Source organism: Dreissena polymorpha, chromosome 3, assembly GCF_020536995.1.
Source record: "Dreissena polymorpha isolate Duluth1 chromosome 3, UMN_Dpol_1.0, whole genome shotgun sequence".
Taxonomy (NCBI): domain Eukaryota; kingdom Metazoa; phylum Mollusca; class Bivalvia; order Myida; family Dreissenidae; genus Dreissena; species Dreissena polymorpha.
The window spans coordinates 117782082-117795956 of record NC_068357.1 but is presented as its reverse complement, the minus strand read 5'-3'; the positions used below and the strand labels follow the sequence as shown (position 1 = coordinate 117795956).

Here is a 13875-nt window from a genome sequence, read left to right as displayed (position 1 = left end):
GTCAGCAGAGGCCTCTTGCTTTAAGTCTGGTGGAGCACTGGTAGTTGTGACACTTGCACAACAGAATTCTGGTTTATCATTGCAGATGATGTTTGAGACAGCGAGTGGAAAGCCCCTGTACACCATAACATCCTCGGGTACTAGCGATGCACAGGTGTATATGCAGGCCACGTCCACACCTCAGGGGGTCACCTCGCAGCAGAGCCATCAGACACAGGGTAGGTACCATTGACACCCAGATGTAGATGTTAATCACACCCGCCCTGTAGTGGGTTACCTCCTAGCGCCGCTACCAGGCAATGGGTGGGGGCATGTAGATATGTGGTAAAATATTTGTGAAAATGACAAATAGCTGTAATGTTGTCCTTATTTAACAGGGTTAGTGTTCAAAATGAGCTCAATTTTTCAATTTCAAATATGTAAAAGCTTAGAACCTCGTTTACCGTATTGTAATGTTAGATTAATTGTTCGTGGTTGCTTTTCTGTGTGATGTTGTTGCAACTTACTGTACCTCTCAACACACTGTTGCAGTGCAGTCCCAGCCAGTCGTGAGTTCAAGTCCGGTTGTGACCAGCAAAAACCAGCACACCCAGAACAGCATAGCAGTACACATGCCAGGGCTCCCTCAAGGCTTCTTTCTTCAACCAGGTATATTTTTATCACATAACCCTTTCCCACATAGATAAGTATTTTCACCCATTTGTAGTCCCTTAAGAAGTTATATTAATTAAATACCTTTCTTACTAGATTCAAGATTTAAAGGCTTCGCTTCCAACCCTTAGTTACTGATTAGCAGCAAACAGCATAAAACCTGAACACACTGTGAGTTACTCGCAGGCTGTTCTGGTTTTATGCTGGTTGCAAATGCAGCAACTGTTGAAATCAACAGCAGCAAAACATATGCTTATGTACCAGAAAATTCTATAACAGTGCAACTTCCAAGATTTTATGCAGAAACTCTTGTCTGAAATTGAGCAAAATATTCTACTACAGTATATCGCTTCATTTGCTGTTTGACTTCCTGTTGTGTTACTCTTTGCTGTTGTTGGATGGATATTGTTTTGGCGTTTTCTGTTTTTCTGTCTGTCTGTCTGTCTGGAACACTTTTATGTCCGTAGCTATATCTCAGAACTGCTTTTATTCAAACTTGGTATCAGTGTATATATTGATAAGAGAATGATGCACGTTGAATGCCGTCACAATCAATTCGCAAAAAGAATATAGTTATGGCCCTTTTTTACTTAGAAATAAGCACACTTTTGTGTCTGGAGCAACATCTTTTTTGGAACTGTGTGAACAGATTTTGTTGGTGTGTGTGTATATGTGTGGATAAGACAATGATCTACTTGAAATGTTTGTTTCAATAATAGAGTTATGGCCATTTTGACTTGAAAATACTCTTTTTATGACCCTGAAGGAGGGCATAAAGTGATCAGACTGTCCGTCGGTCCGTCTGTCTGTTCGTCACTCTTTGTGTTTAGGCTTAGAAAAATGCTCATAACTTCTATGTCGCTTCAGATGGCATGCATGTGTATCTCATTGAGATGCACATTTTGCGTGGTGTAAGGTCAAGGTCATCCTTCAAGGTCAAATGTCAAAAAAGCAAATCCAAGGGAAGTAATAAGCTTTAGAGGGAGATAATTATCTGTACCTTCCAAATGATTTAACAAAATAAAAGCGGCACAGTAGGGGGGATTGCGTTATTGACAAACACATCTCTTGTTATATGAGATTTGTTTCGGCTTTGAGCTGTATATCCAACAACATAGCCATGAAAATTACCACAGTTGTTATCCATTATATGGGGATTAAACACACGCAAGACCCGTAACCCTGCAGGCGAGGTCAAGGTCACACATTGAGGTCAAAGATCACAAATTTGATGAACGAATCATAATTTAGCCTCTACTTCACTAGGCATCAAGGGATCCTGTTATAATTAATAAATCATTGTCCTTTATTTTGCTGTGTGACAAAGGGAAGACTCTAGGGTCAAGGTCACACACTGAGTTCAAATGTTACGCATTTTGATTAAATATGATTTTTTGCTAGGATTCTACCATACTGCAAGGGATTTTATTGTCTGCTGCAAACCCATCACTGGTACAAATGAATTAAAAACATAAATATAACAAGGCACACTCTTCATTAACACCTGTTTGTTTAGCTCTGCACCCATCCATAAACAAAATCTATTTTGCTGGTGATAGCAAATCAAGGAACTTGCTGTTACAGGCACATTCACCATACAGACAACACAGACTGGTAGCTCCACTCCCTCCCAGCAGACTGTGTACCGTATACCAGGGACCAGTCAACAAATCATCACAAGTATGTAACTGCAAAACCAGTCAGTATTAGTACAGTGTAACCTGTCTGTAGACTGTGTACCGATACCAGAAACCAGTCAACAGATCATCACAAGCATGTAACTGCAAAACCAAGCAGTATAAGTACAGTGTAACCTATCTGTAGACTGTAAACCGTATACCAGGAACCAGTCAACAAATCATAAAAAGTATGTAACTGCAAAACCAGTCAGTATAAGCACAGTGTAACCTGTCTGCAGACAGTGTACCGTATACCAGGAACCAGTCAACAAATAATCACATGTATACATGTAACTGCAAAACCAGTCAGTATAAGTACAGTGTAACCTGTCTGTAGACTGTGAAGCGTATACCAGGAACAAGTCAACAGATCATTTCAAGTATGTAAATGCAGAAGACTGGATTTTTCTTATGTTTTGTTTGATGTTAGGTCATCTTTATGACATTACCAACACAGTCAGATCTGTAGTGCATGTCTTTATGACATCACCAAAACAGTCATATGTGTACTGCATGTCTTCATTACATCATCAACACAGTCAGATTTGGACAGCAGGTTGCTTTCTGTTCTTCCGGTCATTATAATGATGTGGGTAGATTATATCTGTTAGCTTTATAGCGGTGAATGTCTGAGCTTACAGCACTTCATAATTTGCAATAAGAAGTATAGACTTACTTAGTGCTCCAGCAAGGCCTAAATGGAAGAGCGCCCCGCCCTGCCAGGGTTGGACACTAAGGCACGTCCGACAGACATTGTCTAGTAAGATCGGTGGTCGGGCTAGTAAAACTGCGGGCTAGCTTGTCCAACTGGTCATACATAAAAAAATCTATACTGATTCATAAAACTATAACTAACTGCTGTAAAAAACTTTTTTCTTAATGCGTAAAATTACTCTTGTATCTGTTATTTACATCAGAACAAAACTATAGTATATAAATAAACGCTGAGCATTCACATGACTCATCGCTATTTTTAGACGCAAAGGAGGGCTTCCCGCAGAAATTGCTTTTTTCCATTGGTCAAGTTGTCATGAATATTAATGATTTTCTGCAGTGTCGTAAAACTTTACAGCATGTTTTTACCACTTCTATCGAAAATCGGTATCGTCAATGTTAACATTTTGGCGTAGCAGACGAGAGCATGTAATTTAAATAATGGCTTTGTTCAAGTTCGGATTTGTCCGACAAATCAGTTAATAAAGAAGAATCCAACGGTTAAACTGACAGGAAACAAAAATATTAAGAAAAACGAAAATGTCAATTTTATCCTTAATGGAAATTTGAGCTCCCATGGCTTGAACTTGACGAAGAAAAGCAACTTTTTACTCTATGCATCAAAATAACTTTCTGGTGTTCCCTGATTATTTACTGGTAAATCCTGATTAAACAGTTGCATGACACAATTGTGTTCATTTGCTATGTCATTTATGGTCTAGTAGACATCAGATTTGGGCAAGTACATTTTAAAAGAAGCTGGTCGGATGGTCTTGCTGTAAAAAAAGTTAATGTCGAACCCTGCCTTCCCATCCTAAAAATATCATTTTATATTGTTATTGATTAATTCCTCATTATAGACATTTTATTTGCATGGTTTAATAATAATGGAGATAATCTATTCTAACAATTATTATTAATATCAAAATAAATATGCAATAGGGGCATTCCGGATACGACCGCACACTCGAAAATGCCCTTTTAACAAAATATTGTGCGCTTGAAAAGAGCCCCCCCCCCTTTTCAAATCCTAGCTGGAGCACTGCTTGCTTACATAATAATAACATGTATCAATCATATTCTCTGCTGTTTTTTCTGCTAAAGGGATTGATAATTGTGCCTATTAAGAAACAATAAGTAGAAACTTTATTTACATTTAGTATATTGTACATTATTAACCCATAACCACTTAGAAACATATTTTGACCCAATTGTAGTCCCATAGAAAGTTAAATATAATTAGACACCTTTCTTACTAGATTCAAGTTTTAAAGGCTTCATTTCCAACCCTTAGATACTGATGAGCAGCAAACAGCAGAAAACCTGACCATGAGACTGCGAGTTACTCGCAGGCTGTTTTGGTTTTATGATGTTTGCACATGGCCATTTTCACTTTGCTTCTGAGTGGGAAATGCTTGAACACTCTTTGACTACTCCATCATTCTGCTCTGCTTGTCTCTGTGGCCCAGCCAGTGTGTACTCTGTACTGTGACAGGTGGACCTTTATTGACCACCAACCAGAACCCTCAAACACTGACCAATGGCAGCCCAGCGACATCCCCGTGTACTGTCAGTCTTGTATCCCAAGGTAACCATTGGCAATTGTCTTGCATGGCTCACTACTGCTGCTTTGTTTTCTCACTTCATCATAAATTTATTGCAATAGTTATTTTATTTGTAACATTTAGATTTTTTCTTGGTTGTTATTCTAAGTGGTATTTTGACTCAGAAGGTGATGAATAATAATGTCACATTGAGCTGCGCTGTGGGATATTGGGGCTTAATGCGTGTGCCTAAAGTGTTGTCCCAGATTTGCCTGTTCATTTCACACAGGCTAATAAAGACAACTCTTTTGGCCTAAACAATTTTTTTGCTTAGGAGAGACTTTTTTAAAGTAAACACAATTAAAATAGACTGCCTTGTCCCTGATTAGCCTGTGTAAACTGCGTAGACTAATCTTGGACGACTCTTTACGCACATGCATTAAACCAGTTTTTCCAGAGCTGCTAAAATCGGTTTCTCTGTTCCACATGTGTGAAAATTGCCTGGCATATCTCTTAATATGTAATATACGTGTTGTTTCCCAGGCATCCAGCAGGCCAGCCCTGCCCTGACCCCCTGTGTGTTCATGTACCAGCCCCCAATGAGCCTCGCTCTGGGAAAACAGGGCTTAAAGCAGGGCTGTGCAGTCTTCAAAGGCTAATCAGGGACGGCACTTTCCACCTATTCTTGATTTTTGCTTAAAAGAGATTTGTTTAAGACTAATAATACAAAAGAAGCGGAAAGTGTCATCTCTGAATAGCCTGTGCAGACTGCACAACATTTCATGCACATGCATTCAAGCCTGTTTCTGACATCTTTTTCTTAAGAATGTTTATGATTGTTTCCCAGGCAACCAGCAGACCAGCCCTGCCCTGACCCCCAGTGTGTTCATGTACCAGACCCCCCAAGGTATGGTGTACTCCACCGGCTCCCTCCCGGACAAGTTCAACTTCCAACAGGTCACCTCACAAGATAGCGCAGGTAACCACTGGCAGGGTAAGCGGATGATAAATGCAGAACTTTTCCTGGCCATTTTGGGAAATGTCAATATCAGGATGGGAATTTTGTCGAAAATGTCACTGATTTGGGAAAAACTAATTTAATATAACTCTTTATTATAAATTTAATTATAAGAACAAAATCATTTAAATTATAGTTACATACTTAACTAGATTTAATTGAAATACATTGTAATAAATAAATATTTGACACTTATTTGCAAAAAAAATAATTTGAAAAACAATTGGGATTATTTTTTTCTAGATGTGATTTTTAATAATCCCCACAACTATAGTGGGGAACATATTGTTTTTGCCCTGTTGGTTTGTGTGTTTGTCTGTTTGTTTACCCCAACTTTAACATTTGCAATAACTTTTGCAATATTCAAAATAGCAACTTGATATTTGGCATGCATGTGTATCTCATGCAGCTGCACATTTTGAGTGTTGAAAGGTCAAGGTCATCCTTCAAGGTCAAAGGTCAAATATATGGGTCAAAATCTCTCATTTAATGAATACCTTTGCAATATTGAAGATAGCAACTTGATATTTGGCACGCACGTGTATCTCATAGAGCTGCACATTTTGAGTGGTGAAAGGTCATCCTTCAAGGTCAAAGATCAAATATATAGCTTCAAAGCGGCGCAAAAGGGGACATTGTGTTTCTGACAAACACATATCTTTTTTTATAATTTCACGTGACTTTGGGAATGGGTCCGTTTAAAGTACCCATAGATACAATAGGAAAAGGCCAGAAATGTTAAATGTTAATTGAATATTTCACAAAAACTGTTAAGTCTGCAGGAATGCTGACCATTTCTGTAATGGATGGTTTCATGCTGAACCCCATTTATGTCTGGTGTTACATGATTAAATCAAACAAGTGTCTTTATAGAAAAAAATCATTCAATTTTAAATTCTATGGAGTGACTATATTTACCTTGATGAGAATTGATCTCCATGAGACAATCAAATAGAGTGCGGACTGTACAGGCAAATCTGGGATGACACTTTATGCACATGCATTAAACCCCCTTTTCACAGAGCATGGTCCATATAAAATTAAACCATCTCTTCAAGGGATGCAACCCATGAGTATTTCTAAATACTTCATGAACAGCGCTTATTTCCCTTTAATATTTTTTGTTATCTGTTTCTGTTATTTCTGTAATTACTTAAATATTTTACTGAATGCAATTAAACAAGCTTAAATTTTTTTTTCTATATTTCAGTAGTGTACAAACTGCACAATCATGAATGTAAAAAATACTTTTTTGTAGATACGAATCACAAAACTAAATTTGTTAAATTAAAAAAAAACAAAAACAAAACATGCTGATCTTGAAAAAAATCATTATTTTCATCTGAGCACAAAAATTTAATTTTAATGCATCTAAAATGCAAATCATTGTTGATTTATGAAATAATTTCTTGCTAAGTGTCTGTGACAGGGTTCCCTCTGGGCTTTAGAAAGTTGTCGCCACTTACTTTCGCCAAATTAAAAAAGTTGTCGCCACAATCGGGCTACATTTGGGCGATGTTATTATAATACAAACAAAAACTGAGCATTTTACAGTATGTTAAAGGAAATTATTTAATAACAGTATTATTTATAATAACAACACATTTAACATTGTTCATTAAATAAAGGCACATTCAATCAGTTGTAAGTCTTGTTGATTGACACCTTAGCAGCCTGAATATGTTGCCACAGCTTAGGTGCTTCAGCAGCTTTCTGGTAATCTGAAAATGTGTGCTAGCATAAAAGACCTACTACATAGAGCCCATAGCACAACAGTCAAATAAAATGAGCATTTGTGTATATCAAATGTCAAATTAAATTTCATGTGCTTAACGATGTTTACCTTTTTAGCTCACCTGAGCACAACGTGCTCATGGTGAGCTTTTTTGATCGCTTTTTGTCCGTCGTACGGCATGCGGCGTCAACATTTGCCTTGTTAACTCTCTAATGGCCACATTTATTGCCCAATCTTCATGAAATTTGGTCTGAAGATTGGTCTCAATGATATCTTGGATGAGTTCGAAAATGGTAACGTTTGCTTAAAAAACATGGCTGCCAAGGGGCGTGGCATTTTTCCTTATATGGCTATATATGGCTATAGTAAAATCTTGTTAACACTCAAGAGGCCACATTTAATGTCTGATCTTCATGAGACTTGGTCAGAAGATTCATCCTAATGATATCTTGGATGAGTTCGAAAATGATGCCGGTTGGTTGAAAAACATGGCCGCCAGGCGGCGGGGCATTTTTCCTTATATGGCTATCGTAAAACCTTGTTAACACTCTAGAGGCTACATTTATTTCCTGATCGTCATGAAACTTGCTCAAAAGATTTGTCCCAATGATATCTTGGATGAGTTCAAAAATGGTAACCTTTGCTTGAAAAACATGGGCTTGGCTGCCAAGGGGCGGGGCATTTTTCCTTATATGGCTATATATGGCTATAGTAAAATCTTGTTAACACTCTAGAGGCCACATTTATTGTTCAATCTTCATGACACTTGGTCAGAAGATTCATCCAAATAATATCTTGGACGAGTTCGAAAATGTTGTCGGTTGGTTGAAAAACATGGCCGCCAGGGGGCGAGGCATTTTTCCTAATATGGCTATAGTAAAACCTTGTTAACACTCTAGAGGCCACATTTAATTTCTAATCTTCATGAAACATGCTCAGAAGATTTGTCCAAATGATATCTTGGATGAGTTAAAAAATGGTAACCTTTGCTTGAAAAATATGGCTGCCATGGGGCGGGCATTTTTCCTAATATGGCTATATATGGCTATAGTAAAATCTTGTTAACACTCTAGAGGCCACATTTATTGTCCAATCTTCATGAAACTTGGTCAGAAGATTCATCCCAATAATATCTTGGAGGAGTTCAAAAATGATGCCAGTTGGTTGAAAAACATGACCGCCAGGGTGCGGGGCATTTTTCCGTATATGGCTATAGTTAAACCTTGTTAACACTCTAGAGGCCACATTTATTGTCCAATCTTGATGAAATATGGTCAGAATATTTATTTAGTGATATCTTGGATGAGTTTGAAAATTGTTACGTTTGCTTGAAAAACATGGCTGCCAAGGGGCGGGACATTTTTCCTTATATGGCTTTATTAGGCTATAGTAAAATCTTGTTAACACTCTAGAGGCCACATTTATAGTCCGATCTTCATAAAACTCGGTCAAAAGATTCATCCCATTAATGTCTTTGATGAGTTCAAAAATGATGCCGGTTGGTTGAAAACATGGCCACCACAGGGGCGGGGCTATTTTCCTTATATGGCTATAGTAAAACCTTGTTAAAACTGTAGAGGTCACATTTATTTTTTGATCATCATGAAACTTGGTCTGAAGATTTGTTCCAATGATACATGTATCTTGGATGAGTTCGAAAATGGTTTTGGTTGCTTTAAAAACATGGTGACCAGGGGCGGGGCATTTTTCATTATATGGCTATATATGGCTTTAGTAAAACCTTGTAAACACTCTAGAGGCCATATTTATTGTCCAATCTTTATGAAATTTGGTTAGAAAATTGGTCTGAATGATTTCTTGGATTAGTTCGAAAATAATTATGTTTGCTTGAAAAAAATGGCTTCCAAGGGGCGGGGTATTTTTCCTTATATGGGTATAGTAAAACCTTGTTAACACTCCAGAGGCCACATTTATTTTCCAATCTTCATGAAACTTGGTCAGAAGATTTGTTCCAATAATATCTTGTTATCTCAGGTGAGCGACTTTGGGCCTTTCAGGCCCTCTTGTTTAGCTCAGCTGAGCACAACGTGCTCATGGTGAGCTTTTGTGATCGTTTTTTGTCCGTCATCCGTTGTGCGTTGTGCGGCATCAACATTTGCCTTGTTAACTCTCTAGAGGCCACATTTATTGTCCAATCTTCGTGAAATTTGGTCAGAAGATTGGTTTTAATGATATCTTGGATGAGTTCGAAAATGGTTACGTTTGGTTGAAAAAATATGGCTGTCAACAGGCGGGGCATTTTTCCTTATATGGCTATATATGGCTATAGTAAAATCTTGTTAACACTCTAGAGGCCACAGTTATTCTCTGATCTTCATGAAACTCTGTCAGAAGATTCATCGCAATAATATCTTGGACGAGTTCAAAAATGATGCCCGTTGGTTGAAAAACATGGCCGCCAGGGGGTGGGGCTATTTTCCTTATATGACTGTAGTAAAACCTTGTTAACACTCTAGAGGTCACATTTATTTTCCGATCATCATGAAACTTGGTCAGAAGATTTGTCCTAATGATATCTTGGATGAGTTTGAAAATGGTTTTGGTTGCTTTAAAAACATGGCCACCAGGGGCGGGGCATTTTTCCTTACATGGCTATATATGGCTATAGTAAAACCTTGATACACTGTAGAGGCCACATTTATTGTCCAATCTTCATGAAATTTGGTCAGAAGATTGGTCTCAATGATATCTTGCATGAATGAGTTCGAAAATAATTTTGTTTGCTTAAAAACATGGCTTCCAGTGGGCAGGGCATTTTTCCTTATATGGCTAAAGTAAAATCTTGTTAACACTCTAGAGGCCACATTTACTGTCCGATCTTCATGAAACTTGGTCAGATGATTCATCCCGATAATATCTTGGAAGAGTCCAAAAATGATGCCGGTTGGTTGAAAAACATGGCTGCCAGGTGGCGGGGCATTTTTCCTTGTATGGCTTTAGTAAAACCTTGTTAACACTCTAGAGGCCACATTTATTTTCCGATCTTCGTGAAACTTGGTCAGCAGATTTGTCCCAATAATATCTTGTTATCTCAGGTGAGCGACTTTGGACTTTTCAGGCCCTCTTGTTAAAACAGTACATTCGGTAGTGAATAGATTGATTAGTTTTGAGGATATAAAGAGTTCACACAGCATAGATTGTGTGTTGGAAATCATATTGAAGGAAATGAAATTCTGGTTAACAACTGTCTTTGTTTGGTTTTTATTTGCTATCTGGTGAATGTAAGCGGGGGAACGTTTTCATTTTTCGAATGAGTCTCATAATTACATGTTTCAGAATCTAATGTTCACTTTCTTAAAGTCATTATACACTCTGAACTTGTCATTTTGAAGAGTAAAATAAAAATATGTCACCATTTAAATAGAATCAATACATGTAAAATGTTTAATTATTTACTATAATTACACAGATTTTTCTAAAAACAATTGATACATTTACTTACCTTTTTGATTGTCATGGTTGTCAATACAACGGTCTTGAATCGGCTTCGAACACTGTGACAAACACTTCACATTTAAGCGCAAAGTCGGTATATTTCAATGTTGTCTTATCTCTGAAGCAATAAAACTGACAGCCAATTAAGATAACTTGTAACAACACCCCAAATAATCACAATCATCACCATTGCATGCCACTTTGCGACAGTCGCATGCCCCATTGATTTCGCAGTGCCGCTTACATGACGGAAATCTATTGCATAACAACTGCATAACGTAAAGCGGCTGTCAAACAGCGCGTTTTATATCATTTGAAGGAAATTTAAAGAAGAAAAAAATGCGGATTTTCGAAAAATTGCCATTTGCGAAATTAGTTGCCAGAATATTTATTTTGTCGCCATTGGCGCCAATGGCGATCGACAGCAGGAACCCTGTGTGATTATAATAATAAAGTAATAACTAATGCTTTAGAGCTTGAAAGCATATGAAGGTTTCATAACATGAACCAGAGGAATGGTTACTACCTTAACAAACAACACTTAACTGAAATTATTTAGATTCTACCACAAATTAATATTATTTGTCTGCATAATCTTAAAACTAGTTTAATCTTTACTCCATGGTTTCTTAGCCCCCACCAAAAAGGCGGAGGGATATATAATATGCATTGTCAGACTGTCATTCCGTCAATCTGTCTGTCACAAAACTTTATCTCAGAAACAATATCAAAACTTTAGAACCATAACCTGTCACTTTCTTAAATGAGAGTTATTTTCCTTTGTAGTTTTTGTAAGATGTAACTTTTCAATCGCAGATACAAGATTTTAATACTAAACTTAATCGGTGTATAAATATCAAGTACGAAAATTGCAATCCATAAGTTCAATTACCCTACACTTACATTTTTTTTAGGATTATACCATTTATCAAGGGATTTCCCATGATTTAACGCTTATTTGGATGGGGATATAAATTCAACGAATATTCTTGTTTAGAGAAAAATCATTTACGTCTATGAAGTAATGACAACATAATGATTCAAAATGATGTCAGCTTCATTCATAAGCATAAGTTTATAAATACTAATGCAATGAACTAAGATATAAAAATTGTATTACATAAACGTTTTTATTGCACTGCATAACGCCAAAATAATTTGTTTGTAAAGTTTGATAGATCTTGCTTTTAAGCACTTGCATTTAACTGAGCAATGTCTTGGAATTTCCAGAGCTTCTTTCCCAAGATTAAGATTTGCCCATGGTTTGTTGCAGAATAACTCACGCATATTAACCAGGTTTTCCGGAGGAACAAACTGGTTATTAGATTGGCGAATGCGGGCGGGCTGGCTGGCGGGTGGGCGGAACAAGCTTGTCCGCTCTCTAATTCAAATAGTTTTCATCCAATCTTTTCGAAACTTGGTCAGAAGTTGTATGTAGACAATATCTAGGTCAAGTTCGATTATGGGTCATGCCGGGTTAAAAACTAGGTCACGGGGTCACTTAGTGCGTTTTAAACATTGAACATGTTGTCCGCTCTCTAATTCAAATAGTTTCCATCCGATCTTTACGAAAGTTGGTCAGAAGTTGTATCTAGACAATATCTAGGTCAAGTTTGAATATGGGTCATGCCGGGTCAGAAACTAGGTCACAGGGTCGAAAAACAGATTGATTTTGAAACAAGGGGGGTAATTGTGATGAACAATCAGTAGCAATGAGCATTTTGAGTTGCAGTTGTTTCCCTTTATCAGACTTTTATTGAAAACCTGGTTTTGTGACAATTTTGTCCCTTGTTTTCATTCTTTGTGAATAGAAAAACAGTCTTGGTTGTACAATTCCTTTTACAAAATTATAATTTAACCTTTTTAGCTCACCTGATTGCTTAGGTGAGCTTTTGTGACCAGTCTTTGTCTGTCGTATGTCCGTCTGTCGGTCCTTCCGTTAACATTTGCTTGTAAACACTCTAGAGGCCACATTTCTTGTCCCATCTTCATGAAACTTGCTCAGAAGCTTTATCCCAATGAAATCTCTGCCAAGTTCTAAACTGGGTTGTGCCGGATCAAAAACTAGGTCACTAGGTCAAAAAAAGAAACACTGTAGAAGTCACATTTCATTTCAAATCTTCATGTAAATTTGTCAAAATGTTTGTCTTAATGATATCTTGGTTGAGTTCAAAAGTGGTTCTGATCCGTTGAAAAACATGGCCGCAGTTTTCCTTATTTGGCTTAGAGAAACCTTGTAAACACTCTAGAAGTCACAATTTTTGCCCAATCATCATAAAAATTGGTCAAAACATTGGTTTGATTGATGTCTCGGACAAGTTCCAAAATGGTCGAGATCGGTGAAAAACATGGCCGCCAGTTGGCGGGGCATTTTTCTTTATATGTATATAGTGGCAGTTTTCCCTCTTTGGCTATAGAGAAACCTTGTAAACACTCTAGAAGTCACAATTTTTGCCCAATCATCATGAAAGTCGGTCAAAACATTGGTTTTATTGATATCTCGGACTAGTTTGAAAATGGTTGGGATCGGTGAAAAAACATGGCCGCCAGTGGGCAGGGCATTTTTCTCTTATGTATATAGTGAAAACATGTGAACACAGTAGAAGTCACATTTTTGGCCCAATTTTCATGAAATTTGCTCAGAACATTTGTTTCCTTGATACAAGAGTTGAGTTCAAAAATGGTTTCGGTCAGTTGGCTGCTGGGAGGGGGGCAGTTTTCTCATTATGCCCCCCCCCACCTTTCGAAGAAGAGGGGGTATATTGTTTTGCTCATGTCGGTCCGTCCGTCCACCAGATGGTTTCCGGATGATAACTCAAGAGCGCTTATGCCAAGGATCATGAAACTTCATAGGTACATTGATCATGACTAGCAGATGACCCCTAATGATTTTCAGGTCACTAGGTCAAATGTCAAGGTCACGATGACCCGAAATTGTAAAATGGTTTCCGGATGATAACTCAAGAACGCTTATGCCTAGGATCATGAAAATTCATAGATACATTGATCATGACTCGCAGACAACCCCTATTGATTTTCAGGTCACTAAGTCAAAGGTCAAGGTCACGGTGACCCAAA

The 13875-nt window shown here is 37.6% G+C and overlaps 1 protein-coding gene across 3 annotated transcripts in view; it reads left to right on the top strand.

Annotated features, from left to right (window-relative positions):
• Positions 1-13875, top strand: part of LOC127871178 (serum response factor-like) — a 131053-nt gene that overhangs the window by 20048 nt on the left and 97130 nt on the right. The window contains exons 3-7 of one of the 3 annotated variants that reach the window (XM_052413916.1): positions 86-218; positions 532-648; positions 2236-2331; positions 4540-4632; positions 5436-5567. In XM_052413916.1, the coding sequence (XP_052269876.1) occupies positions 86-218; positions 532-648; positions 2236-2331; positions 4540-4632; positions 5436-5567 (571 nt within the window). Of the gene's footprint in view, positions 1-85; positions 219-531; positions 649-2235; positions 2332-4539; positions 4633-5435; positions 5583-13875 lie in introns of all 3 variants that reach the window. The other 2 variants (XM_052413915.1, XM_052413917.1) reach the window with 2 other exon arrangements.